Below are 25703 nucleotides of genomic sequence, written 5' to 3'. Positions count from 1 at the left end.
AGTATTAATACGTCTGTCTCATTTTCTTGTGTTAAAGGACCATGAGGCCGGGCGCGGTGGCTCAAGCCTGTAATCCCAGCACTTTGGGAGGCCGAGATGGGCGGATCACAAGGTCAGGAGATCGAGACCATCCTGGCTAACACGGTGAAACCCCGTCTCTACTAAAAAATACAAAAAACTCGCCGGGCGAGGTGGCGGGTGCCTGTAGTCCCAGCTACCCGGGAGGCTGAGGCAAGAGAATGGCGTGAACCTGGGAGGCAGAGCTTGCAGTGAGCTGAGGTCAGGCCACTGCACTCCAGCCTGGGTGACAGAGCGAGACTCCGTCTCAAAAAAAAAAGGACCATGAGAGTTTTAAAATGATACTTGAAGATTATTGGTGCAATTATAATGTCTTCGCCACGCTTCCTCAAAGAACACTGGAAGAGCTAAGGACAGACGTGTTCACAAAGTTCCCGAATGCTAATTCTTGTAAGATAAAGAACTTTGCCATACAAAATACTCACATGTCTAGGAAGAACTGTGTCAGAAGTAATTTTGCTAAGATGTGTTGTGTCCTAATTCATACAGCTAATATTCACTGAAAGCCTTCCATATGCTAGGTGAAATATAAAAATGCAGAAGGCAATGAATTACTTTCAAGGAGCCCACAGTATAGAAAAGAGGACATATAATCCTGAAATGTGATTGTTTCTGCCACATTCACTGTGATGCTTCTGTAAACAGGCATCTGGTCCAGAATGACTTCTAAGAAAGGATAAGGAAGGAGTCTACCTGCTTTAGACTCCTGCAAAGTATGAAGCCTCTGAAAAGCTAACGTGTAATTTTGAGTTGCTATTTCCTTTATTTCCTCACACTATATTTTACCTTCATATTTTACTATTGTTAGAAATACACTCTGTTGTCCATGCTGTAGTGCAGTGGTACCTTCATAGCTCACTGCAGCCTTGACCTCCTGGGATCGAGTGATCCTCCAGCCTCAGCCTCCCAAGGAGCTGGCACTACAGGGATGCACTACAATGCTGGCTAATTTTTTAATTTTTTTCTAGAGATGGGGTCTCACTATGATGCCAAGGCTGGTCTTGAATTCCTGGGCTCAAGCAATCTGCCTGCCTCAGCTTCACAAAGTGCTGGGATTACAGGCATGAGCCACCCCGCCTGGCCTCCTTTCACATTTTCCACACACAGAATGTACTCTTAATTCCGGCTTCTCATTACTACTTTTCTGCTTCTCACTGTCATTCTAAGCACAGGCATGTCATCCCCATCCTGCCTTGTACCACCTTTTCAGGAGAAACACATCAACATTGAGAGGAAAATATTGTTTGAAAACAGCAAGATTCTACAGGGTACAAACACTGATGTCTTACAAAAGAAAAAAAAAACACTATTCTACAGAAATTTTCTTAAAGTGTTCTATCAGCCACCCTCATTCAGATCGACTAGGAGTGATCACTTGGAGACTTTAGAACGTGAGGCTCAACCAGACCAGAAATCAGGATTTCTGTGGGTGAGACCCGGGGGTTTGCATATTTAATAAGTGAACTAGGTAGTTGTGAGGCATGAAGGCTTCAGGATGATTTATCAGGGATAATGGGCAAATTACAGTTTACCCTATAAATAAATTGAATATTAATTCCAACATGGGGCCACGTGCAGTGGCTCACACTGTAATCCCAGCACTTTGGGAGGCAAAGGTGGGTGGATCATTTGAGGCTAGGAGTTCAAGAACAGCCTGGCCAACATGGTAAAACCCCATCTACTAAAAATACAAAAAAATCAGCTGGGTGTGGTGGTGCATGCCTGTAATCTCAGCTACTCAGGAGGCTGAGGTGGGAGAATAGCTTGAACCCAGGAGGCAGAGGTTGCAGTGAGCCAAGATCACACCACTGCACTCCAGCCTGGGCGACAGAGAGAGACTCCCTCTCAAAAACAAAACAAAAAACTCCACAATTCCAATATGGAAACATGAATATCATTTTCATAGAGTTATAATTTATATTCAATAAATTTAAGGTTACAGTTCAATGAGTTTTAACAAATATATATACCAAAGTTATTGCCAAAAAATCAAGGTATAGGCAATTTCATATCAACTCACTAATTGCCATTTGTATCAAACCCCCAACACTGTCACCCAGACCCAGACCCAGGCAACCAGTGATCTACCTTCTGCAACTACAGGTTAGTTCTGTCAGTTCCAAAATTTCATAGAATTGTATAATGTGTATGTATTCTTTTGTGTCTGGGTTCCTTTGCTAAGTGTAATGTTTCTGAGATACATGCATGCTGTTGCATATATCAACAGTCTGTTCTTTCTTATTGCTTGGGGTATTCAACCGCCTGACAACTTGTTTATCCATTTACCTGCTGATAGACATTTGGACTGTTTCCAGGTTTAAACTTTATAAACAAAGCTGCTAGGAACACTCACACATACATCTTTGTGTTGACATATGCATTCATTTCTCCAAGGTAAATACATGGGAGTGGAACTGCTGAGTTATATATTAAGTGTATATTTAGCTTAGAAGAATGCCAAATTGTCTTCCAAAGTGATAGTATCATTTGCACATTTCCCACCAGCAATGTATGAGAATTCCATAGCTTTGCCAAACACTTGCTGTTTTCATCCTTTGTAATTCTAGCCATTCTGCGAGGTGTATGGTGGTTTCTCATTGTGATTTTTTTTTCATTTCTCTAAAGACTAGTGATGATTCCTTTTAATATAATAATAAGTTAGAATAGGTGTATTGGGATTCTGTAGATCAATTTGGGGAGGATAAGAATATTGAATCCTGCAATCAGCGAATACACAAAGCTTTCCTAGGAAATATTTGCCTTTATTCACTCACATACATTCTTTCCTTCTGGGCATAATAAGAGGAACTTAGGGAAAACAGGTGTTGGTTCTACATTCTCAGTAAAGGCCTTGATCTCTCTCTTTAATTTTCATGCATGATCTTTCCTCTCTATTTCTTTTCTTTCCTCTCTCTTGTCTCCTTCTCCCATTTCCTGGTAAAGATAAACAGTCGACTACAGAGTCTGGAATCCTCTGTGAGTAGGTTCACATTCCAGTTCTTCAACTTACTTATTTCTGATGGACATGGATTTACTTTTTCATCTTATTTTGAGTTTCTATTTATTTTACTTTTTTATTAAAACATTGTCTTTTTTTTTTTTGAGACAGGGTCTCACTCTGTCGCCCAGGCTGGAGTGCAGTGGCATGATCTTGGCTCACTGCAGCCTTGACCTCCCTGGGATCAAGCAATCCTCACACCTCAGCCTACTGAGTAGCTGGGACTACAGGCACACACCAGCATGTCCAGATAATTTTTGTATTTTTTTTGTAGAGATGGAGTTTTTGCTATGTTGCCCAGGCTAGGCGATCAAGCAATCTGCCTGCCTTGGCCTCCTAAAGTGCTGGGATTACAGGCATGAGCCACTGTGACCAGTTTTATTTACTTTTTAAAAATATTTGTTGAAATTTAATTAGCACTTTAGTATTTTACAGAAAAATTTTCCAAAATATTAAGTAATATTGTATTATAAACACATTATTATATGAAAAAATCACAATACATTTCCCATGGCATTAAAAGAAATGCAGTTATATTTTCAGTTATGACAAGGAAACATTCAGAAGACCACACTTCCTACCAAGGGCAAGTAGAAAATGTGTATCAAGTAAAGTTTAAATAATCTTCTTGAAAGTTTTAAAGATCTACTAGGACTGCTAGGACTCGAGAATGTAAAGATCTTAGAAGACAAGCTCAGAACACTCTTTCTGCTTTTATCTTCGAAGCACTGGTCAATTCCCAAGCAGCAATGGGCAAGAAACAAGGTGGCCAAGCAGAAAGTGAACAGGACAGCTATGAGGCTGGGTCATGAAGCAGGGGTCGCTGTAGACTCATCATAATTAGGAGTCAGATGGCAGAATTCAGAGATTTTCAAAGAAACGTTTTGGTGAAAGCCCTCAAATCTCAGTTGGGACTCCTGAAGCACTGTACTCCAGATATAAGATATCAACTAGGCCTCATGGGGACTGAGGCGCTGCACTGAGTCAGCTAAATGCTTATTTGAATTAAGATCTGTGCCTAATCTAGAAGCCTACCGGAGGCTGGACTGGGGTTCTCTGGGGGATCATTTTGTCTTCTCTAGATTTTGGTCCAAAATGTCCAGAATTCAGCCAAAATTATCAAGACATCAAAACAGAAACAAGACAAAAACGAGACAATGGAAAAGATCAAGAGATAATCCAGATATTGAAGTTAACTAAAAATCTTTAAAATAACTGTGATTAATATTTCCAAGAAGATAGACAGCAAGATAAAGAATTTCACTAGAATATATCAATACAAATTGCAAAACTGAAAATTGCAGTAACTAAAATGAATAACTCATTGGTATATTTAACCATAGACTGGCCATAGCAGAAGATCTGATTAGTAGCATAGAAGATAAAGCAGTATGCAATGTCTAGACTGCGGCGTAAATAGAAAGGATGAAAGAGGAGAGGGAGAAAGAGAGGAAGGGGGAGGGAGTAGAGAGAGAGAAAGAAAGAAAATAAGATACACACATCTCAGACAGATGTAATTAGAGTCTCAGAAAGGAGGAAAGGAAATGCAAGACAGAGGCAATATTTTGAAGAAATAACAGTGAAGAATTACCCAATCTAATAATCAATTCATAGAAAAAGGAAATTTAGTGAAATCCAAAGAGGACAAATTCAATGAAAACTAAAATAGCTACATCAAGGTAAAACTGCTGAAAATCAAAGACGAAGAATAAATTCTCAAAAGTAACCAGAAGAAAAATACACATTTCCCTTATAGGATAAAAATCAATTGCCTATTGATTTCTTAATAAACATCATGAAAACACTAGAGTGCCATTTTTAAAAGGCCAAAATAACTACAGACCGTATTTTCCAGCAAGCTGAAATAGCCTTCAAAAATTCATATAAAATAAACACAGTTTTCAAGCTATATGACAAAAGCTATATGACAATTTATTACCAGTAGAACTGGGCTAAGACAAATATTAAAAGGAGTCTTTCTAGCTGAAAGAATTTGATTCAGAAAGAGCATGAAAATTCAGAGAAGGTAAATATGTGAGTAAATTCAAGTGAATACTGATTGCAAAAAAATTATAATATTAAATTTTGTGATTTAAAAATAAAAAAAATACATACATGTATGTATGAAACTAAAATGTGTCAAGATAGCACAAGGTTGGAGGGGCTTAACTAATGTAAGTCGTACTTAAATCCTAGTATTGTTTGGAAAGCGATAAAAGTTGTAGTTCAAGTACCTAGGGGAACAAAATTAAAACAGGAAACAATAGCGGAAAAACTGGAAAAATTAAACTTGATTAACTCAAAAGAAGAGGAGAGAAAGAGGAGTATAAAACAAGTGAACCAAATATAAAACAGAGAGTAACATGTCATCTACAGTTTCACATATGTCAGTAATTACATCTAATATAAGTGGACTAAATATACCAACTAAAACTCAATGATTTCCAGACTGGGTTTAAATAATAAAGAAAGAGTCCTTACATATGAAGACAAAAAGTTTGAAAGAAAAGAATGGAAAAGATATTCCATGAAAACACTAACCAAAAGAAATCTGGTATAGCTATACAGTACTATCATCAGAGAATGCAGACTTACAGGCAGGAGGCATTATTAGAAATAAATAAGGATATTTCATAATTACAAAAAATCAATTTTAAGGAAGATAAAACAATTTCCAATCTATATGCATTTAATGAAACAGCTTCAAAATATGTAAAGTATGTATCTCTCTTCATTTTACTGGAATTCATAGTTCAGGCATGCTTATTTCAGGGTAATGGTAGACACAGAAGAGGACAGTGGGTACACCATAGACTCGACTCTGCCTACCATTAGCCAAAGCAAGTCACATGGCCGGCTCAAAAATCAGGGGGCAGAGAAGCATACGCCACTCACAGGCGCTGGCGAGGGACAGGTGCACAATTGGTGCCAGTGATGCGAACTAGCACAGCATGTACATGTAAAAAGTGACAGAACAATTAAAGGAACTTTAGAGAGGTAGGTAGTTCTAACTTCATTAGCACACCAATAAAGCAACACAAACTTGGACCATCTCAGGAGTTATGAAAATTTCCCATGTCTCAAATTCTAATCAAGGACAGGTAAAATTTTCAAAGGGAGAAAACAAAATTTGCTTCTTTTGTCCAGCCACTATTAATTTTGTTTTATTGGAAACCTCTACTTGCCATCTGTTGTTCCTACAGAAAACAGTACAGCACTCGGTTAATCCATATGAAACTGCTAATATTCAACTGTATTTGATCTAAAAACTTGGCAAATATATGGTTCAACCTAATTAGTGAAGCTAGAATGATGAATAAGAAGAGGACTGATTGGTAATAGCATAGCTACATAAGACAGAGTCTGAATGACATACAAAACTATTTGAAGACTAAGTGACAAGAAAATGTAACACAAAATGCATGAATAAAGAATTACCTGTGAGTAATAAAAAATGATTTTCCCTTGGGACATTATAAAAGAAATCTTCATGAGAAGAACAGTTTAGAATTCTGTTAATTATCTGGGCTGTACTCCAAGTATTAACATTTTAGAAAAGAATCCACCACTCCCAGACGCCCTCCCCGACCAAATTTTCCACCATTAAGGGACAAAAAAGTGGTGAACCAAGCTCTTCTTGGTTATTTATGAAGTCAACCTTCAATAATTTTTTCTTCATGAATTATTGCCCCTGACTTACAAAGGAATAGAAGCCCAATTTCAATTTAACAGAAACGTGAATCAGACAAAAGTCATGTTTGAGTATTACCTAGTGAAAATACTAACACAGTAGCATGGAGTGGAATGTAAGCCCTTAAAATCTGCACTAGTGGACTGGGAATTAAAGAGATGGAAAGGATACTAACCACTTGAGAAAACAACAGGAAGAGGACTCTATTTTTTCATTAATATCAAAGAAAGGGGAGTGATTTAAAGAACTCTGAAGCTGAGGATAATTAAAGGTGGCACGATAAAAAGGAGGAAGGCACAGAATCAAACACTAAATGTTTAAATACAATATAATGAGGCTTGATGCCTTCTCTCTGAAAGTAGAAAAGCTGCTGCTGCCATCAATCAATGTAGCAATATGTCAAAACAAGTATCAATATAATTATCCTTTATAAAACCTCGGCAGTTATTACCCATCAAGGACATGGAATTGGTAGAGGACTGGAGTCCTCTCCCTGTCTCCGGTATTATTTGTAGCTACTGCACTGCCAGACCTTGGTGTCTTCTCAGATTGCTCACTTGGAATATCTGTGTGTTAATAACTGCCTTTCTACTACATAAAGATGCATCCAATATCAGATGGAAGAATGGAAACATAACTGTAAAATCTTATATTTGCTATTTTTACTAGAGTTATTATAATTTTTAATACTACAATTTGTAACACTATAATCTCCAAGATACCTGCCTTACCTGGATGGCTAGTATAAGAGAGAAATAAATATCCGAAATTTGGATTCATTATTCGGATTTTGTTATCATCTATCAGACATTTTTCTGAATTGCTTCATTCATTCATTGACTCAATGCAAAGCTACGGTGCACTTAATATGTTCCTGGCTCTGTATTAGTTGCTGATGTTATAGCAATGAATGTACCTTACCCTGGTGTAGCCTGCAGTCTAATGAGGAAAAAGGAAATTAGGTCTCAAATAAGACAAATACAGATACATTATAAAAAGTGACTATAGCACATGAAATCATATTATAGGCTTCCTGGGAAGTTATAATGAGGAACCAAATTTAGAGTGAGGGCCTAGGAACCGTCATTTAAACTAAGATCCAAAGGAGGAGGAGTAAATACCCAGTTGAGAACATGGAGAAGGAGCATTTCAAGCAGGGGAGACCACAGGCGTAAAGGCTTTGAGTCAGTAAGAAGCTTGATACAATTGACAGTGGACACGTAGCAGGTGATGACAGCAAGAGGTGGCACTGGAGAGTTATTCAGGGACAAGCTCCTCCAGGCCTTGCTGGGAGTCTGGATGTTATTTTAGGAACAATGGAAAGCCACTGATGGTATTAAACAGGGACATAATTGTATTAGTTCAGCATTTTAAAAAGGTAACTTGAGTTGCAGTGTGGAGAATATAATGTAGTATGTCAGCTATGAGCAGACACAGAATGACCTAAACTTGGAAGGCAATTTCCATATTCTGTGGGACACCAAGTTTAGATTAAGTCGGTAGTAGAGCTGGAGAGAGCTGAAATCATGCAAAGTGTAATGTGGAGGGAAGAACACAGAATTTCGTGATTCACTGGACATGGAGGGCAAGGGAGACAGATGCGTCAAGGACTCACAGGGTTCTAGCATAAGAATCTGGGAGTTCCCTTTTGTTCTTGAGAGATGCCCTCAAAGGCCTGGACAGGCAGTAGAGCACAGGGAATTTATTTTTCTAAGTACTCTGGGAAACAATCCTAGTGTCTTGGGTGTGGCTTTAAGCATGTTTGAACGATCGAATGTGCGTGTTTTTCCACACAGGAATCATTCTGATTATTGTGTGGACTAAAAACTGGAAAGGTCAAGACCAGAGACGAACAGCTGATTTAGGAGGCTGGTGCTCATTTAGGCTAAGCTGAAGGGAAAGAGAGAAATTCAAAACATTTAGGAGACAGAATCGGGTTTCAGTCAACAGGTGGCTGTTGGTATCGTTTTATAAGATGGAAGACAATGGAAAATAAGCAGACAGACAACTGAGTTTTAAGTGTTCACAGGGCCAGTGAAGAGAGGTTGGTACCAGAGGTTGGAGCTGGGTTGCAGATACATATTTGGAAGTTATCAGCCAGTGTGTAAATGCTACTGAAAACTCATGGAAGTGGATAAAAGGCTCAGAGAGAGCTTGGGAGCAGGATAGAAGACCTAGAACCAATCTGTGGATAATGTTAGCCTTTAAGGAGTGGCAAGAAGAGTAGCATGCAAAGATGCACGGAAAACCAGGTGTCAAGAAGGGCCCGAGGCCATCTGCGATCATGGCTTTATTCTGCAGTTGAGCAGCAACTCTGGGAGAACCTACAACCTATCCCCAGGCTAGAAGTGGAAATAGAGATACATTCATAGACTAAGCCAGGAGTCTGTGAAAACACATACAGTTTAAAGGAACAGTGAATCTATCATTGCAAATGAAGTGTAGAAAAGCTAATAAAACTAGGGCTGGGCAGTCCCAGCTATTCAGGAGGCTGAGGTGGGAGGATCGATGGGGCCCAGGGGTGCGCTATGACGATCAGGTGTCTGAACAAATTTTAGCATCAAATGGTGATCTCTCCAAGCGGAGGACCACCAAGTTGCTTAAGGAGGAGTGAACTAGCCCAGCTCCCAAATGAAGCAGGTGAAGACTCCTGAGCTGATCAGCAGTGGGACTGTGCCTGTAGCCACTGCACTCCAGCCTGGGCAACACAGTAAGAACTTGCCTCTTAAAATAAAAATAAATTGATAAATATATAACTAGATAAATGGGAAGAGATGCTGCGTGGCAGGGATATTATAAGTCATTATAAGCAACGTTCTAGAAAACAAACAGGGCAGTGGAAATGCAAATGAAAATACTGAAACTACCATTATTAACATAAGTCCTAAAGGATTATATTACTGTCAACAATAAAAATAAAATTACCATACTTGAACAAGTATTCTTCTAAGGAAAAAAAGACAACGTAGATGTCCACTTGTTCTAAATAATTACTTTTAGTTAGTTAGCAATGGTCATATATTATCTATCTGCATGTTTGGGTTTTTTTTACTAGTAATCCCTTATGGCCAACAGCATATGTTTACAGAAGTTAATGGTGCCAGCAGATTGCATGGCAGCTGCTCCGCCCACCGGCCCTTCCTGGTATCAGGCATGGGGCTTTGATCTTCCTGGTACCAACCTCCAGCTCAAGCAACTGGAGTAATATCTCTTCATGAAGGAACATCAAGCTAATGGCAAATCCCATCAAAGAGCATGTTCTACCTTGAAGTCAGTAAACTTGAAGTTGTTTCAGAGTAATGAGAGGAGAAGGTAATTTCATAGCATCAAAGAGAAATTCTAAATATCAGACATCTTAGCCATTGAAACCGACAGCACAGTTATAGGTCCCAGAAAAAAAACAGGGATATAAGGAAATGAACAATAAGTGGAAGAAAAAAGACTGTTGGTAAAGCAAAATCATTATATTTAGCCCTGTAGAATTGTAAACACTAAAAAACAGAGGCAGAGTTAGGAAATTAACTGGGTTGTACATGGGTTAATAATAAAACAGAAATAATAGTATCCAAGACACTAAATGCTGCATGAATGACAGATACTGTTATCGTGCTTTAGAAAATTAATATTCTGCAGGGCTAAAGCTGTGACTAGGCGGAGAATGGGAATGACTGTGTGTAAATGGTGTGATATGAACGTCCGGCCTGACCCAAGTTGAAGCCACTTAAGACATTTCCATCCAGGCTACTCTTTGACTTGTTCTCCAGTTTTATACAGGAGTATTTTTAAATTTTATTCCATTTTGACAATAATTTTAAAGCATTTTTATGATAATGTAAAGAAATAATACAAGTATGTTCTAGAACATCAAGTGGCAACTGTGTCACTGAGTACCACCAAATAATTTCACTGCCTGCTTTTTGTTTGTGGTATATTCATGTCGGCCCCATCCTTTCCACTTTTATAACAGGAACAGATGAGAAAAGAGGCTGACTAAACACAGGCTCCCACCAACTGAAGATCAAGTGAAGCAACAGCACGGTGTGCAAAAGAGGATGTTAGCAGAGAAAAACAGAGAACTAAGAGATTGCGAGAAATCACCCCACTGCCCCCAGTACCACTCCTGTTTTCCCAGACAGGGTGTCATCTCAGCTTCAGAAAAATAGCATCATCTGTTGTTAGTTTGAATTGTATTAGTTTGATGAGATGCCTACCATATCGCAAGTACTTTGCTAAACTTTGGGAATCTAAAGACAGATAAATTTCAGTTCATGTCCACCTCTAAATTCAACTATAAAAGACAGTAACTAAAGTCCATCTTGTCATGGGAAGACACTAGAGGCTTTCCATAAAAACCAGTTCTACTTGCCCAGCTATTTAAAAAGACAGAAAAAGTCAAGTTCAACATTTCATGCCGACATTGGCTTTCACAGTTTGGCTCTGACAGAATCTCATGCTAACCTTGATTTCACACAGGGAATAAAGGCCACTTACTATATGCACATCCGTACACTTCGATCCGCATCCCAATCCTGCCCCTGGGGTTCCAGGCTAAAGGGAGAAAGCGCAGGAACCTGGCTTCAAAGGGAGGTTGGAGTCTGTAGTGCACCACACTGTCTGCGTTTGTGTTTCCTGCAAAACCCTAGGAGAAAACAGAGAAAGGGATCAATGTATCTGCAGGTCGTACCATCTTCATGTCGTCACCTCTCATGGCAATGAGCAACGTACGCTCGCTTTGCTAATATGCAAAAAGCTGCTGTTTTTAAGGAAACACTGCTAATGGTTAACAAGGATGTGACAACCTTTCCAGTCCCTGGATTAGTCACCATTGTCTAAGTTTTCTTTATTTACAAGGTAGCTTAAATTTCATCCACACCATTACAATGACTATAAACATGGCGACCTCCATGAAGGTCACTTTTCTAAAACGCTATCCCACAAATTCCTCCCTAATCAAATGGTAAAGATGCTCACAAAAAGCCACATGACATAGCAGGGCAATCAAGCACCATGGTCACACGCAAAGGAGCTGCAGTGAGAATCCTGGAATCTGCAGTGAGATAGTTGGAAGGGACCTAGACATGATTCCAGCCCCACACCCTTAATTTGTAAATGAGAAACTACAGTCTAGGAAGAAGAAAGGACTCTCTGGAGGTAGGACAGCTATCACAGAGTGTGGGCAGGATTACATCTGGCTTTTATTTCAACGGCAGCATTCATTCCATGTTATCAGGCTGAATCCACTTCACAGCGAACACAGCTCCATGCACCTGTGGCCTGCTTCCCGGGAGTGTCAAGAGGAGCACACTGCCACCATCTGCTCCAGGGCAAAGGGGCGTGCTTTCACTCTTCACTCCATCTGGCTATCTGAACATAGGGAAGGATCAGAGTGCAAGCAAAGTTGTTTTAGGTATTTTTTCATTGTTTGCAGATTTTTAAGAATATGGCATGTGTGAGAACAAGGAAAGGGTTAATGCTCTTTTGCACTAGACATGCTATCACCTAACATGACTGGGGCACATAGTTAATATCTATGTATGGCACAGGCCAGCAGTTAGTTCAACCAAGAATCAAGAATGTTTCCTACCTAATTATTTTGCTTTACTAAAGAATGTAGCAGGCTTAGGGCCGGGCACATTGCCTCACGCCTGTAATCCCTGCACTTTGGGGGCTGAGTCGGGCGGATCATGAGGTCAGGAGATCTAGACCATCCTGGCTGACACGGTGAAACCCTGACTCTACTAAAAATACAAAAAAAAATTAGCCGGGTATGGTGGCGGGCATCTGCAGTCCCAGCTACTCATGAGGCTGAGGCAGGAGAATGGTGTGAACCCGGGAGGTGGAGCTTGCAGTGAGCCGAGATCGCACCACTGCACTCTAGACTGGGCGACAGTGCGAGACTCCATCTCAAAAAGAAAAGAAAAGAACAAAAACAAAAACAAAAAAACAATGTACCAGGTTTAACAACAAAACAAGGAGAATGAAGATCAGCCTGCCTCGTATCAGACCACCAATGGGTCTCCCTGGGTATAAACACACGGAAATAAAAATACAGGAAATGCCTTAGTGAATGTGGTCAATTTTAAATGCTAGTGTAGATGTCAGATTGGTAATAGTTCGTCTATTGCTAATTCATGCCAATTCCGAGATAATCATTTTCCTTTTTTTTTTTTTTTTTGAGACGTAGACTCGCTCTGTCACCCAGGCTGGAATGTAGTGGCACGATCTTGGCTCACTGCAACCTCTGCCTCCCAGATTCAAGCAATTCTCATGCCTCAGCCTCCCCAGTAGCTGGCATTACAGGAGCACGCCACGACACCTGGCTAATTTTTGTATTTTTAGTAGAGACGGGGTTTCGCCATGTTGGCCAGGCTGGTTTCAAACTCCCAGCCTCAAGTAATTTGCCCACCTGGACCTCCCAAAATGCTGGGATTACAGTCATTGAGCCACCATGCCAGAGATAATCATTTCACTTTTGTTCCAACTAAAGGGTCATGTACATCAACATTTTTTGAGTTAACAATCGCTATACCAACTTCAGGTAAAATATTTGCATACCCTCTGCACTCACCACCTTCTGCCTGGACAGCCCAGGCTGACCTATATAAAAGAAGCCATATCCCAGCTCCACCACCTCCAACCCTGTTACTCTCTGCTGCAAGCTGCAGTTTCTTTATCGGTAAAATTGATCTTGAAGGACTGGAGCACTAATTGAGATAACACCTGGAAATCAATCAGCCCACCACCTGTGTGGAGGTGGCTGCCGTGATTGTGACCCAGGCTGGTCACTGTTGGCATGGCTGGTAGAGATGGTTGATCCATCAGACTCTGAATCCTTTTATTTGGGTTCTAATTTGAGTTTAACATCTAAGACATACAGCCAAGCTGATACAGGAACACCAGATCCTATGAGCATTTTGACTCCAATGTTAAAATTCAGCTGCAGAATTAAAATCACATTTTTCCATAGCTGAATAAACTTTGTAAACTTCAGTAAAAACAATACAATAAAAACTTCTCAAAGGAACCCTATCAAAACAGAATTTTTTTCACCTTTATATGCCAAATGTTATTTCTTTCTCAATTTGTTTCAAAGCATAAACTCTGGAAAATATACTTCTGAGTGATGTGATAATAGCATCAAGTAGCAAAATAAAATTTAATGTCAATTTTTGCTTAATTAAAACAGATTAACATTTAAGCAACTTTAAATAGACATTATCTAATAGTTTATGAATAAGGCAGATGAGAAATATACTTTGCGACTTCAGAGACATCAATAAAAAATCAAACATTTATTACATATGACTAAAATATATTTAAAAGTATATATGATCACATTAATGCATTTGAAATTTGAGAAATCACATTATTAATGTCTTATATAGAATTATAACCAGCTTTATGGGATACCAAACAAACAAACCATTGTTCTTTAAAGATAGAGAAATTAAAGAGAATACATTTTGGGCAGGAAAGAGTTATACTAGCATTTCACTGTCAAAACATTCAGGGCTTATTACTGAAATAACCTTATCTATAACAATAAAATAATGTGTGTCTTAAAAATATGCAGTGAAGTCTCTTATTCATTATATTCAAAGTTTGCTTTGAGAGTTTCCAGAGCAGACATGAATTCACAGGTGAGCGCATGACCACTACGGATAGGAAGAATGGCGAACACAAAGGCCTATTCCTGCTTTGTTTTATTAAGATGGAAAAACGAAGCTTCCAGAAGGATAAGCCAGCTTTTATAGAAATATGCAACCTTGAACAATTCTGCAGAGGCTTACATCTTCATTTTAGACATAAATAACAAAAGTTACAGCTCTGTGGAGAGGGTACAGAGAATGGTTTTTGGAAGCCATAATCCTTCAAATTCTTTTCTGTCTTAGCAGGCATGTGACCTTGGGAGAAATGATCATCTTTCTTTGTAAAGTAGAAAAATTATATCTATCTGGCAATCTTGGTAAGAATTAAACTAGTTAACGTATATAATGTATTTGTAAGATTATAAATCATTTATTTTTTTACAGCATTCCTCTGCAATTTGTGTGTGTGTGTGTGTGTGTGTGTGTGTGTGTGTGGTGTGTTCATGTATGAAAGCTCCATCTTATTGAAAAACAGTCACTTAAGTTTGAGGTGGATTCTCTGTCTTTGAGGGCATTCTAGCTAAGTATTATATTAAGTAATCAAAAGTGAATATTTTCAGATAAAATGATCAGTTTCCATAACATGTTCCCTAGGTACACATGAAAGTGACTGAAACCTGTGGCTTGGAGTCCACTCACATGCTGGAAATAGGTTTCATAAGTAATTTAGGAATTAGTGACATTACTGAAAAATTTTCAACACTCGACTTTGATTTTTAGTGGTCACATTAGCTAAATCTAACAGTCACAGTCAGTGATGCTGCTCATGTGATATCCTGGTCTGCAAAATGTTAAGCACATGGATACTTGTAGTTGAGTATGAAATACCCAGATTGACAGCCATCAGCAGAAAAAAATCTGTCAATGTTTAAGACTCATCAACAATTATTTTTAAGAAGACTGTTAGAAATTTATTTTTCCAAATTTGTCATTTTGCAATATCTGTTTTAGTGGATTTTTATCATCAAATCTTTATTTTAAATTAAAGAGATACTGAATTATAAAATAAGCATTAAATCTCTACTATGCATAGGGCCACCACTGTCCTATGCAATTTCACGCCTCAATTCAGTTAGTGCTCACAAAGATGTTAGAAAAGCTTGTCTAAAAGAAATAGATTCTTCAGCAGCTTCAGTTTATTATTAGTTTCCCAAACACTCAAATGTACTACAAGAGATTCTTATTTTAATATGCTGTTATTATTTTAAGCTGTCTGTGTGTGGGGTAAGAAAGTGCCCGTGAGTCCTTGAGTTCTAATTCTGTTTCCTTAATGGCCAGACTGTGCTGATATTGGACACGAATTTTAGTGTTTGTAATCTCAGCTTCTTTATAAGTAACATGGGAATAATACTAACTGCTTTGCCCAATTATAGCTTGTTGGAAGATGTTTCTGTAGGTGACTTGAAAATTCTAAGGAACTATACAAATGAAAGATATTGTTAAGCTGCTCCCTATGATGCCTGTTAACAAGATTATCTGATTAAGACACTTTGTTAATTATAAGTGTTGTATGAAGAAATTGTATTAACTCTAAGTATAGAGCATTAATATAACTACCATGACATATGCCCTAATATTTTATGAAGCAATTAAAATGTTTCTATAGATTATTAGAAATTAGCATAGTATCTTTATCACCTTAGTATGACTAGTACAATTCTATTTATGCAAAGAATTCATCAGTAAAAAGCAAAATGAAAGATATAAAACAATATATGTAGGTGTAAATATGTGTGAACAGAAGAATTATAATTTTTAAAAGAATATGTACAAATAAAACATAGTGGACTGGGGAAATGTGAATCATGTATAAAAAATATAATGAATGAATGAATGAACACCAAGGCAAGAGCAGGGCCTTATGCAGACCAGAGTGATCGTTCCTTAATGATTTCTCACTGAGGAAGGTGACTCATGGAAACCTTGGCATCTGATGTCTAAATACAATAAATAAACAAAAAAGTGGCTCCAGCATGTGGACCCAGTGCCTGCTGAAGAGCTGTTAACCTCCGCTGCTGTCCCCTCAACCTCTCTGTTCTCAGGATGCCCCTGGGTGAAGAAAGGACTCCCGGCAAGTGGGACCTGGGGCTGCCACAGAGCCCTCCCACGGACACAGACAGGACTGGAGGCCATGGCTCCAGCAGGATGCTGGCTCCTGCGATTGTCAAAGACTTCAGCTCAGTTGTGGAGTTTCCTGTAAGTGGTATATCATATGATGAACACAGGCTGCAAAGCTGGAGAGACCTGGGTCTGAGACCAAGTCCCAACATGTACTGGTTCTGTGACTGTGGGTAAGATACTCTAACACGGAGAACCTTCTCCTCTGAACATTGGGGAGAATGATGATCGGGACTCACAAGAGTCTCACGTATCTCTAAAGCTCTTAGCATAGGACTAGCATATGGTAAATAATCAATTAGTAGGAAACACTGCTTATTGCTATCTGTTAATACTAAGTGGTATTTCCTCTTACTCATTCTCACAATGCTACTCTTTGAAAGCAAGGATGAATCTATGGACCTTCTCCTGTGATTCTCAGCCAGACTCAACTAAATCCCTTAGGTCTACATCCCCTCACTAGCAGATGACATTAGGCAAGGATGATACCGCTTTTGTCCCTGCTATTTTCAGAAGATGACAGACAATGGTGTAACATTCATAACTGCTTCTTATTTAAATTAGGATCGATAAGTGCCTATGTGAACAGTTGCACTTAATTATTTTAAAGTGCTCATGAATGCGTTATTAATATTTTACTAACCATTAGAATACAATGTTTGTTAACACAAATAAGTGTGACTCTGCCTTTTTCTAGCATTATTAAATGAACTGAAGTAGGAATTAAGAAATGTGGGTGATGGCTCCAGCTTTTTCATTAATTAGCTGTGAGAGCAATGGTATGTCACCTGAGGCTTCACTTTAGCTGGAAAGCATGCTACAAACGACTATGGTGCTGGGCGCGGTGGCTTACGCCTGTAATCCCAGCACTTTGGGAGGCTGAGGCAGGTGGATCACGTGAGGGCAGGAGTTTGAGACCAGCCTGACCAATATGGTGACACCCCATCTCTACTAAAAAAACAAAAATACAAAAATTAGCTGAGCATGGTGGCGTGCCTCTGTAGTCCCAGCTACTCAGGAGGCTGAGGCAGGAGAATCACTTGAACTGGGGAGGTGGAGGTTGCAGTGAGCTGAGATTGCACCACTGCACTCCAGCCTGGGTGACAGAGCAAGACTCCACCTCAAAAAAAAAAAAAAAAAAAAAAAAAAAAAAAAAAAAAAAGAATACTATGGAATCTAAAGTTTTCTCTAGCACTAAAAAAGCATGGCCTGAAATAGTGAGTTTAGACAAAAATAATTGTTAGAGGGACAAATCAATGAATAATTAATGACAGCAAGAGTACCTTACTGAAAAAAAAGTATGTGTATATACACTTATGCATATCTTTAATTTAATATATAATCACTGAAAAATGAAGTTTGATACTTGAGCACCCTATCATTTTTTAAAATAAAAATGAATTAATTTACCATGTTTGAATCATAAGTCAAAAAGAGAAAAACAAAGTGTAGTGCATGTTTAAGAAAGACAAATAAATGTTTCCTTGTGTTTGCTCACTACTGGTAACTGTGAGGAAATGATCATTCAGAAACATAAAGCAATCCAAAATATGAATCAAGATTAACTTAAACGAAATTTTTAAAATAATCCAGATAATGAGGAGAGCAGAACTGGCCACTTAGCTCTCTGTATATAGCGCATATAACTAAACATATCGCAGCTTAACAGGGCTTCTTACTGAGATATTGCTGTTGACTTTAAATGATCACATTAAATGTTACAATACCTTTTTAAAAAGCAGGTAATTCATCTAACTTGTCATTTGACTTGGATCTGGGACAAATTTCCTGTGTGAGATTGATCAGCATGTCTTCTTGCTCTCAGGATTCCTTATTATAATTATAAACCTTTGTGCTTTATAAAAGTTCAGGGTATTATGCTGGTGCCATCTCTGGTTTCTCAGAGACTTTCAACAACCAGCCTAGTTCCGGGACACGGTAGGCACTGTTGCAAAACCAGGAATTCTTCAAGGAGAATAAATGTCTGCTGTGTTGAATTTTATGCTAGGTTCCCCAAGATCTGCACCTTTTTCTCAACCCTCCCAGTATTTACCAGTGTTTAACGCATAGTTGGTTCCAGGCAAATACTGGTGCATTGACTTGATTGTTAGAGTTAGTCTTCCTAAAGCTATATTCTACCCAGTCTCTCTAAACCCAGCTCCTTGTTCCGCTGTGAGGAGCAGCACCTGTCTTCCTTTGCCTGGGTGACTCAGAGATGCCCACTCCATCTTCATCTCTGGACTCACCACAAGTAATTACTTAGTACTTCCCACCAACTGCAGAGCGATTTACTTAATTGGAATGTTTTCACACTTTTTCATCCCTGAGAATCAACCTGCACAGATGAAAAAATTAGCTAGGGAATCACTATTACTAAATCAACAATCTAAGTGCTTTTGTTATTCTAACTGAAAACTGTAATCATTTGTTTGTTTGACATATTTACTCTCTGACCGTCAGATAGACTCACTTATTTTGTCCATTTTAACTATGACCAAATATATATATATTTTTTCACATAAGAATCTGTCAGCATTAAACTGGATGTTCCATATGACCTTATCCCTGAATATTAGATGTTGGATATGCACATACAAATGGTTATGATTGTTATGATCAGTGTGCCATTATGGAAAATAGTTCATAGTCTTGATAGTCTGAGAATCGCTATGATGATAGTTTCAAAAACATTTAGGATACTTGTTCGCTATTTTTAATTTTAGTTTTTAGCAACAAAAATCATTTGAAAAGCAAACAAAATTATTTCACCATAGTTTTACATTTGTAATCATTTATAATATGTTCTAAGAAAAAGCCATCTCTACCTACAAAATATCTACTGCATAAGATGCAATTTTATATCCCTGTGTCTCTCTCACACAAGATCCATCAATGAACAATATTGCCAGCATTGGGAATAAGAATACTGAATGAGTCAGGCCCAGGGTGAGTATTTTCTGTGACTATGAGGCAGTCACATCCTCCTATTTGGTTAGGATCTGCAAACAGAGTAACTAGACTCAAAAGGTGCCACCTGCCTAGAATAACATTAATATTAGATAATAGGACTTGCTCGTAGCTTATCTGGCAGTGCACTAAAAATTTTGTGTCTATGAATTTGTAAAACAGCAGCAACAACATGAGGTACATGGAAGTTCAATGTCCTAGGGTCAAAGTTGCGCTTTGAAACTGCCTTTGCACAAATTCTAACAGTGACAAAATTATGGCAGTGGGGAGACCTGATCTAGTTAACTCCCGTCTTGCCCTTGACCTTCAAGCTGCCTTTAATCATTCCTGGCCTTAGGCAAGCCAACTGTGGGAGACCTTTAGTCTATAGTTTAAATGATAATAGCCCTTCCCCAAAACTAAAGCTAATGCAGACCACCAGGCTAGGAGAACAGAGGAGCCTAAATTCTGCTAGAAGGTAGACATAAATGATTGCTAGCCATTTGTCCAGAGCTCACCAGATATGCAACTTCCTCATTAATTCCAGCATATAACATCAGTATCGTAGAATCTAAGATTAGACTTTTGAGGTATCTTTTCAGGTTTTGCACTTCTGACTACCGATGGCTCCACCTGGACCCACCAACCACTCCTGTGGCCCCACCCAGAAGTAACGCAGTATGCAGGAGAATCATTTCCCACACCCCTATGATTACACCCCCAACCAATCAGCAGCAAGCACGCATTGCCTAGCCACCCCCAGCCCTTCACCCAAACTACCGTTGGCCGGGCACGGTGGCTCAAGCCTGTAATCCCAGCACTTTGGGAGGCTGAGACGGGCGGATCACGAGGTCAGGAGATCGAGACCATCCTGGCTAACACAGTGAAACCCCGTCTCTACTAAAAATACAAAAAAAAACTAGCCGGGCGAGGTGGCGGGCGCCTGTAGTCCCAGCTACTCGGGAGGCTGAGGCAGGAGAATGGCGTAAACCCGGGAGGCGGAGCTTGCAGTGAGCTGAGATCCGGCCACTGCACTCCAGTCTGGGCGACAGAGCGAGACTCCGTCAAAAAAAAAAAAAAAAAGAAAAGAAAAACCCCTAACCTATGGGCCTTCGATGAGACTGACTTGACTAATAACTTCATCTCCAAAGTGGTGTGGCCGACCTTGGGTTAATTTAAACTCTTTCTTTACTGCAAATACGCAAATACCATGGTTTTTTTTTTTTTTTTTTTTTTTTTTGCAGCCAGCAAGAAGAACCCATTGAGCAGTTGCACAATCAGAAGAGCTACTGTGGCTTGTAGAAAGCCTGGCATACACAGAACAACAGAATCCAACAAGACAGGAGAACAGCCAGTAGGTCTGCAGTCAGGGCCCAGGTTCTGAGTAAGCACACCACTAGCAATTCCTTTACTCTCCAGATGGAAAGAGTAGAAGTTTACCAGAGTTATGAATACATGTGGGGAGACAATAGGTCCTTAAAGGGTTTGAGACGCTTTTCAGCTTCTTCTGTTTCAGTAGTTAGTCAGACATGAGCAGAGAAGAAGAGGACCCCTCAACCCCAGGAATTTCAGGCACCATCAGGTGATGGTCAGGCAGTTGTTACACCGTCTCTAAAACAGTAATTGGTTGTGGCCAGTGCCAGGGAAAGGCAGTCTCGCAATAGACAGAAACACCTGAAACTGGTGATCTCAGCTTCCCGATGTGATCTCAGGAGCCAGGTGAGTGGCTCAAGCATGCGCACTAAGAGGAAAATGGCAGAGTTTAACTGGTATATGACCTCCTTCTAGGAGCATGCATACAATTCCAGTGAACACACTATGCCTATGTCCCCTCCCAAGTGCTGACAGGCCACTGTGCATGTGGAACGCCAATGTGTAAAACCCCAAGTCCAAGGGCAAACCGTGCACTTGAATCTCTCAGGTCGCCGGCCTGGCCCTCTTCCAAATGTACTTGACTTCCTTTGGTTCCTCTTCTAAAACTTTTTAATAAACAGTCACTCCTTCTCTGAGTCTCCGCCTCAGTCTCGCCCTCTGCCTTAAGCTCCTCGGTTGAATTCCTTCTTCTGACGTAGCAAGAACTGAGGCTGCTGCAGACCTGTACGGATCTGCCACTGCTAACATGACCCCAGTAAAGGTGCCGCTGATGTCTGATGTAACATCTCAGTGAGAGGCTTCATCTTTTCAGAACAGGCAGGGATCCCCTGACTGCAATTCCCAACCAACCCCCAAAACTGGCAAACTTGATTCTTAATGATGGGTGGCTTAATTTGTAAAACAGGCTGACTCTAGGATGGGACTGTTTTTTATTGGCCAGTCATAAATGTCCCAAATACTTGAGTTCAGTTTGACACTATGGCTATTTATCTAGGGATGTTTTATATGCTTAGGAAGCTAAAAATTTGTAGCAAAGTTACATTTTCTTCTTATCACATGCAAGGTGTCAGCAGCTATCAATGATTCATCTGCATATTGAATCAGCATGAAACTCTTTAAGGTGAGGAAAATTACTTTAAGTTCTCTTGAACAGTAAATATCTAGAGAATATAGTAGGTGAATCTCTAAATCTTGAGGAATCCATTGCCACAAATACTGAAAGCTGCCATAGGTAAATGTAAAGACGAACCCTGATTTCTCATTTAAAGGTACAGAAAAAAACCTGGACAAAAGTCTAATGCAGAAAAATATGTAGTTGATATAGGTATTGTAATTAAAATAGTAGCAAGGTCAGGTAGCACAAGCACAGGTACCAGAAGAATCACAAACATATTTATTTCTATAAGATCCTGTACAAATCCATGAACAGGTCCACCTTCCCTGTCAAATTTTCCTTCCTTTTTCACAGGTAATATAGAAGTATTACAAAGTGAATGTCCCTTATTACAGTTCATTTTCCTAATTAAAAAATATATAGATTCTATTTCTTATAATTGAGCTATTCCATGTTGTAAGCTATTTAATTATAGGATTGATATATTTTACTAAAATATTTGTTACTGGGATTCAGAAAAATGGATCTACTCCTTGTGAATTTCTTGATCAATTCCAGTGTAAGGTGAGATTGCCACTCCCCACTGTCCCTATTGGTTTCAGAAGGCACATCTTTACCGTATCAGGTGCCTTGTCTCCCAGGGCTCCAAAATAATTTCACCTAGAATACAGAATGGGTGGGGGGCATTAGTTTACACAGTGAGTCCCTTTCCAACAAATAGCTAGGTGCATCAGGAGACTAGATAAAAGCATGTTTCTTTTACAAAGGATCTATTTGCAGAATAATTTCAGAGCAGCAAGAACAGACACAAGGTTGTCCAGAGATACCCAAAACAATAAAACAAAAAAAAAAAGGTCAGAAGAAATTACAGAATACATGGCTCCAGGGTACACACACACACACACACACACACACACACAGAAACGCGAAAGATTAAGATGGGGAAAAGAAACAGACACATAAAGGTCTCTGCTTCCCATCTCAAAGGTTTCCTCATTATGTCAGTTTTGCACACTAGTTTGCACCGTTTGCCAATTATTTCTCATCTAGTTTCTCAGGAGAAAAATCTCCTAGAGAAGATAATGAAGCTTCAGACTCAGGTTGAATCCTTTGCCATCTTCCTTAATTTCTTCAGCATCCCCTTTTTGAATATCCTGGTTTCTTGCAACAGTGATACATCAACTTTCCATTAGAGCATTCCTTTTTATTTGTTGTTGGCTCACAATAAAGTCTGTCTCCTCTGTGAATAATTCTAACTGGGCAGCTAACACTGCAGTCTTAAGTTCTTCCCCACATTTTCCCAAAATGGATTGCTGGCACCAACTGTCCGCCCTTGCCATCTAACTATTTTTTCTCCTGACAATTGCTGGCAGGGAAATTCCTGGCAACAGGGCTGCTATAAAAGGTGGAGGACCAAGAATATATTCTGATCTTCCCTTGGATTGAGCCCCCAAAGGTTAGAAACCGCTTCAGTGCACTGCTGATGAAAAGCAACAGGGGCACACCTGCCTCTCGAGCGCATTATTGCAGCAGTGCTAGAGGTCACCAGATGCAGAGAGGCTCCAGGGGCTGCCACCAGCAGTCCCTCACACTGAGTTATGGAAAGAGGTGGATGGCTGGTTTCCTGAGGCCATGGCACTCCCTGATGAGGGTGTGACAATTTGGCCTCTATCACACCTGTTCCACTAGTTGAGCAAGTCAGCCAGAGGCAACAGATCACACAGCAGCCAGTTTCTATCCTCGTGTGTAGCTATATGTTGAAAAAACGCTGCAGAACACTTCTGCAAATTTGTGTGAATCTTCCCAGAGCAATAGAAAAAAAACTCTTAAGTATATCAACGTGGGGGAAGAAAATACGGATTCTGGCATTTGTGTCACTGCAGTTGCAAAGGAATAGGGCTGATTTTCAGCATGAAATGAAAAATCAGTTGGTTTGTACGGCACTGTAGTTTCAGTCCCTGTTATACCGTAGTAGTTTGCCTCCCTCCATTTTTTCTAAGTTTTTAAGGCAACCAACCATTCAGCAACCCAAAACCTTTATTCTAGGATACAATCTCTTACCCAAATTCTCACTGACTCTTTGATCTTTCTTCTGAATAATTCATAGATCCTTAGCTATGTTTTGCATATTCAGTTTAGAGGGAATCACAGAGATGGGATTAGAACTAGGACACCCAGTATCAGGATATTTTAATAAAGCTAACAATTTGCTCCTTCTAAAAGGAATTCATCCTAGGTTTCCAATTCATCCAAGAGACCATTACCTCCCTCCTCTGAGATCCCAGACTGAGCAAAGAAGGGTGAAGAGAAGCAGAGGAAACAAAAGGAATGACAGCAGAGAAGGAATCAGAAGCTGGAGGAAGAGAAAGAGCTTTCAGTTTCTTACTCTGTTCTTCCAGTTTCTAAATTCAATCTTTTTGGTTGTTCTTTTGCTTATTCCTGAATACTTCATCTCAGGAATATAAATTCTCCATTTATTTGGGATTTATTTTTCTTAAAATCTCCGTGCATACACTAATTTGTCGGCCGGGTGTGGTGGCTCATGCCTGTAATCTCAGCACTTTGGGAGGCAGAGGTGGGCAGATCACGAGGTCAGGAGATCGAGACCTTCCTGGCTAACACGGTGAAATCCCGTCTCTACTAAAAATACAAAAAAAAAAATTATCCGGGCGTGGTGGCGGGCACCTGTAGTCCCAGCTACTCAGGAGGCTGAGGCAGGAGAATGGCCTGAACCCGGAAGGCAGAACTTGCAGTGAGCTGAGATCGTGCCACTGCTCTCCAGCCTGGGCGACAGAGCGAGACTCCGTCTCAAAAAAAAAAAAAAAAGCGCCTTTCTCTGGCCATTGCAAAGCAGAATTTTCACAAGTTTACCCATTCTAAACATAACAGAGTAAAATAACCCTTCTTTTTTTTTTTTGAGACACCGTGCCCGGCCGAAATAACCCTTCTAAGAGATAGACCTGCCAGCAACATTCTGGACTTCCCTTATTTTTCTGCCATAAAAACCTATGCTGAATCATATGGGACCTGTAAGCCCATATTACACATTTTGCTCAACAACAACTCCAAATTTGTAGTAAGGGTTTGAAATTTTCCCTAGGAACCCAATCCTACTGAGCCAAAGTAGGTAATGGGAGACTTTTAAGCAAACAGTCGGGGTCTCTTACCTAATCCAAGAGGCCACATTTTATGTTAAAGTGTGTTTTATCACAATAAAATGACTTTTTAAAAAGGTGGCCACAAATCTTCCCACAAATTGACCCAATAGAAGCACCCACTCAAGAAGTCCCATCCTCATCACCAAATTGTAGGGGGGAAAATCAATACCCAAAGAAACATGCCAATTCATAAACACAGAATTAGTTGATTTTATTATTGGGCAAAACAAATACCCTGAATGTATGCAGATAGGCAGCAAGTGGCTACAAAGCTGTCATGAATATTCAGCTCCATTTATATGGAATTAATGTTGCAGTTACACATCATCCTACCTTCAGAAAATAGCAGATGTTCAGTTTGCACCAGTAATTACAGTGAGCTTACTCTGATGTTCTGTTTTACATATTTCTGTATCAGGCTTGCTCTGGTGTTAAGTTCCTCAGAATTCTCTATCAGGATCTACAGTTGTCCAAATAGCGCATTAGTACCTATGATTAGTCACATCTTTCAATATTCCTCAGCAAGGCTACATGGAACAGAGGTTCAGCTTCCCCACTGCACGGATCCTCCAGATTC

General features: G+C 39.6%; 1 protein-coding gene across 1 annotated transcript in view; it reads right to left on the bottom strand.

Moving 5' to 3' along the window:
• CNTNAP3 (contactin associated protein-like 3) overlaps positions 1–25703 on the bottom strand; it is a 251219-nt gene that overhangs the window by 108055 nt on the left and 117461 nt on the right. Inside the window, exon 4 of the mRNA XM_011927535.1 lies at positions 11259–11406. Within this exon, the coding sequence (XP_011782925.1) occupies positions 11259–11406 (148 nt within the window). The remainder of the gene's footprint in view (positions 1–11258; positions 11407–25703) is intronic.

The sequence above is a fragment of the Colobus angolensis genome, unplaced genomic scaffold, assembly GCF_000951035.1.
Source record: "Colobus angolensis palliatus isolate OR3802 unplaced genomic scaffold, Cang.pa_1.0 Scaffold72, whole genome shotgun sequence".
Classification (NCBI taxonomy): Eukaryota; Metazoa; Chordata; class Mammalia; order Primates; family Cercopithecidae; genus Colobus; species Colobus angolensis.
This window is presented reverse-complemented; position numbering and strand designations above follow the sequence as displayed.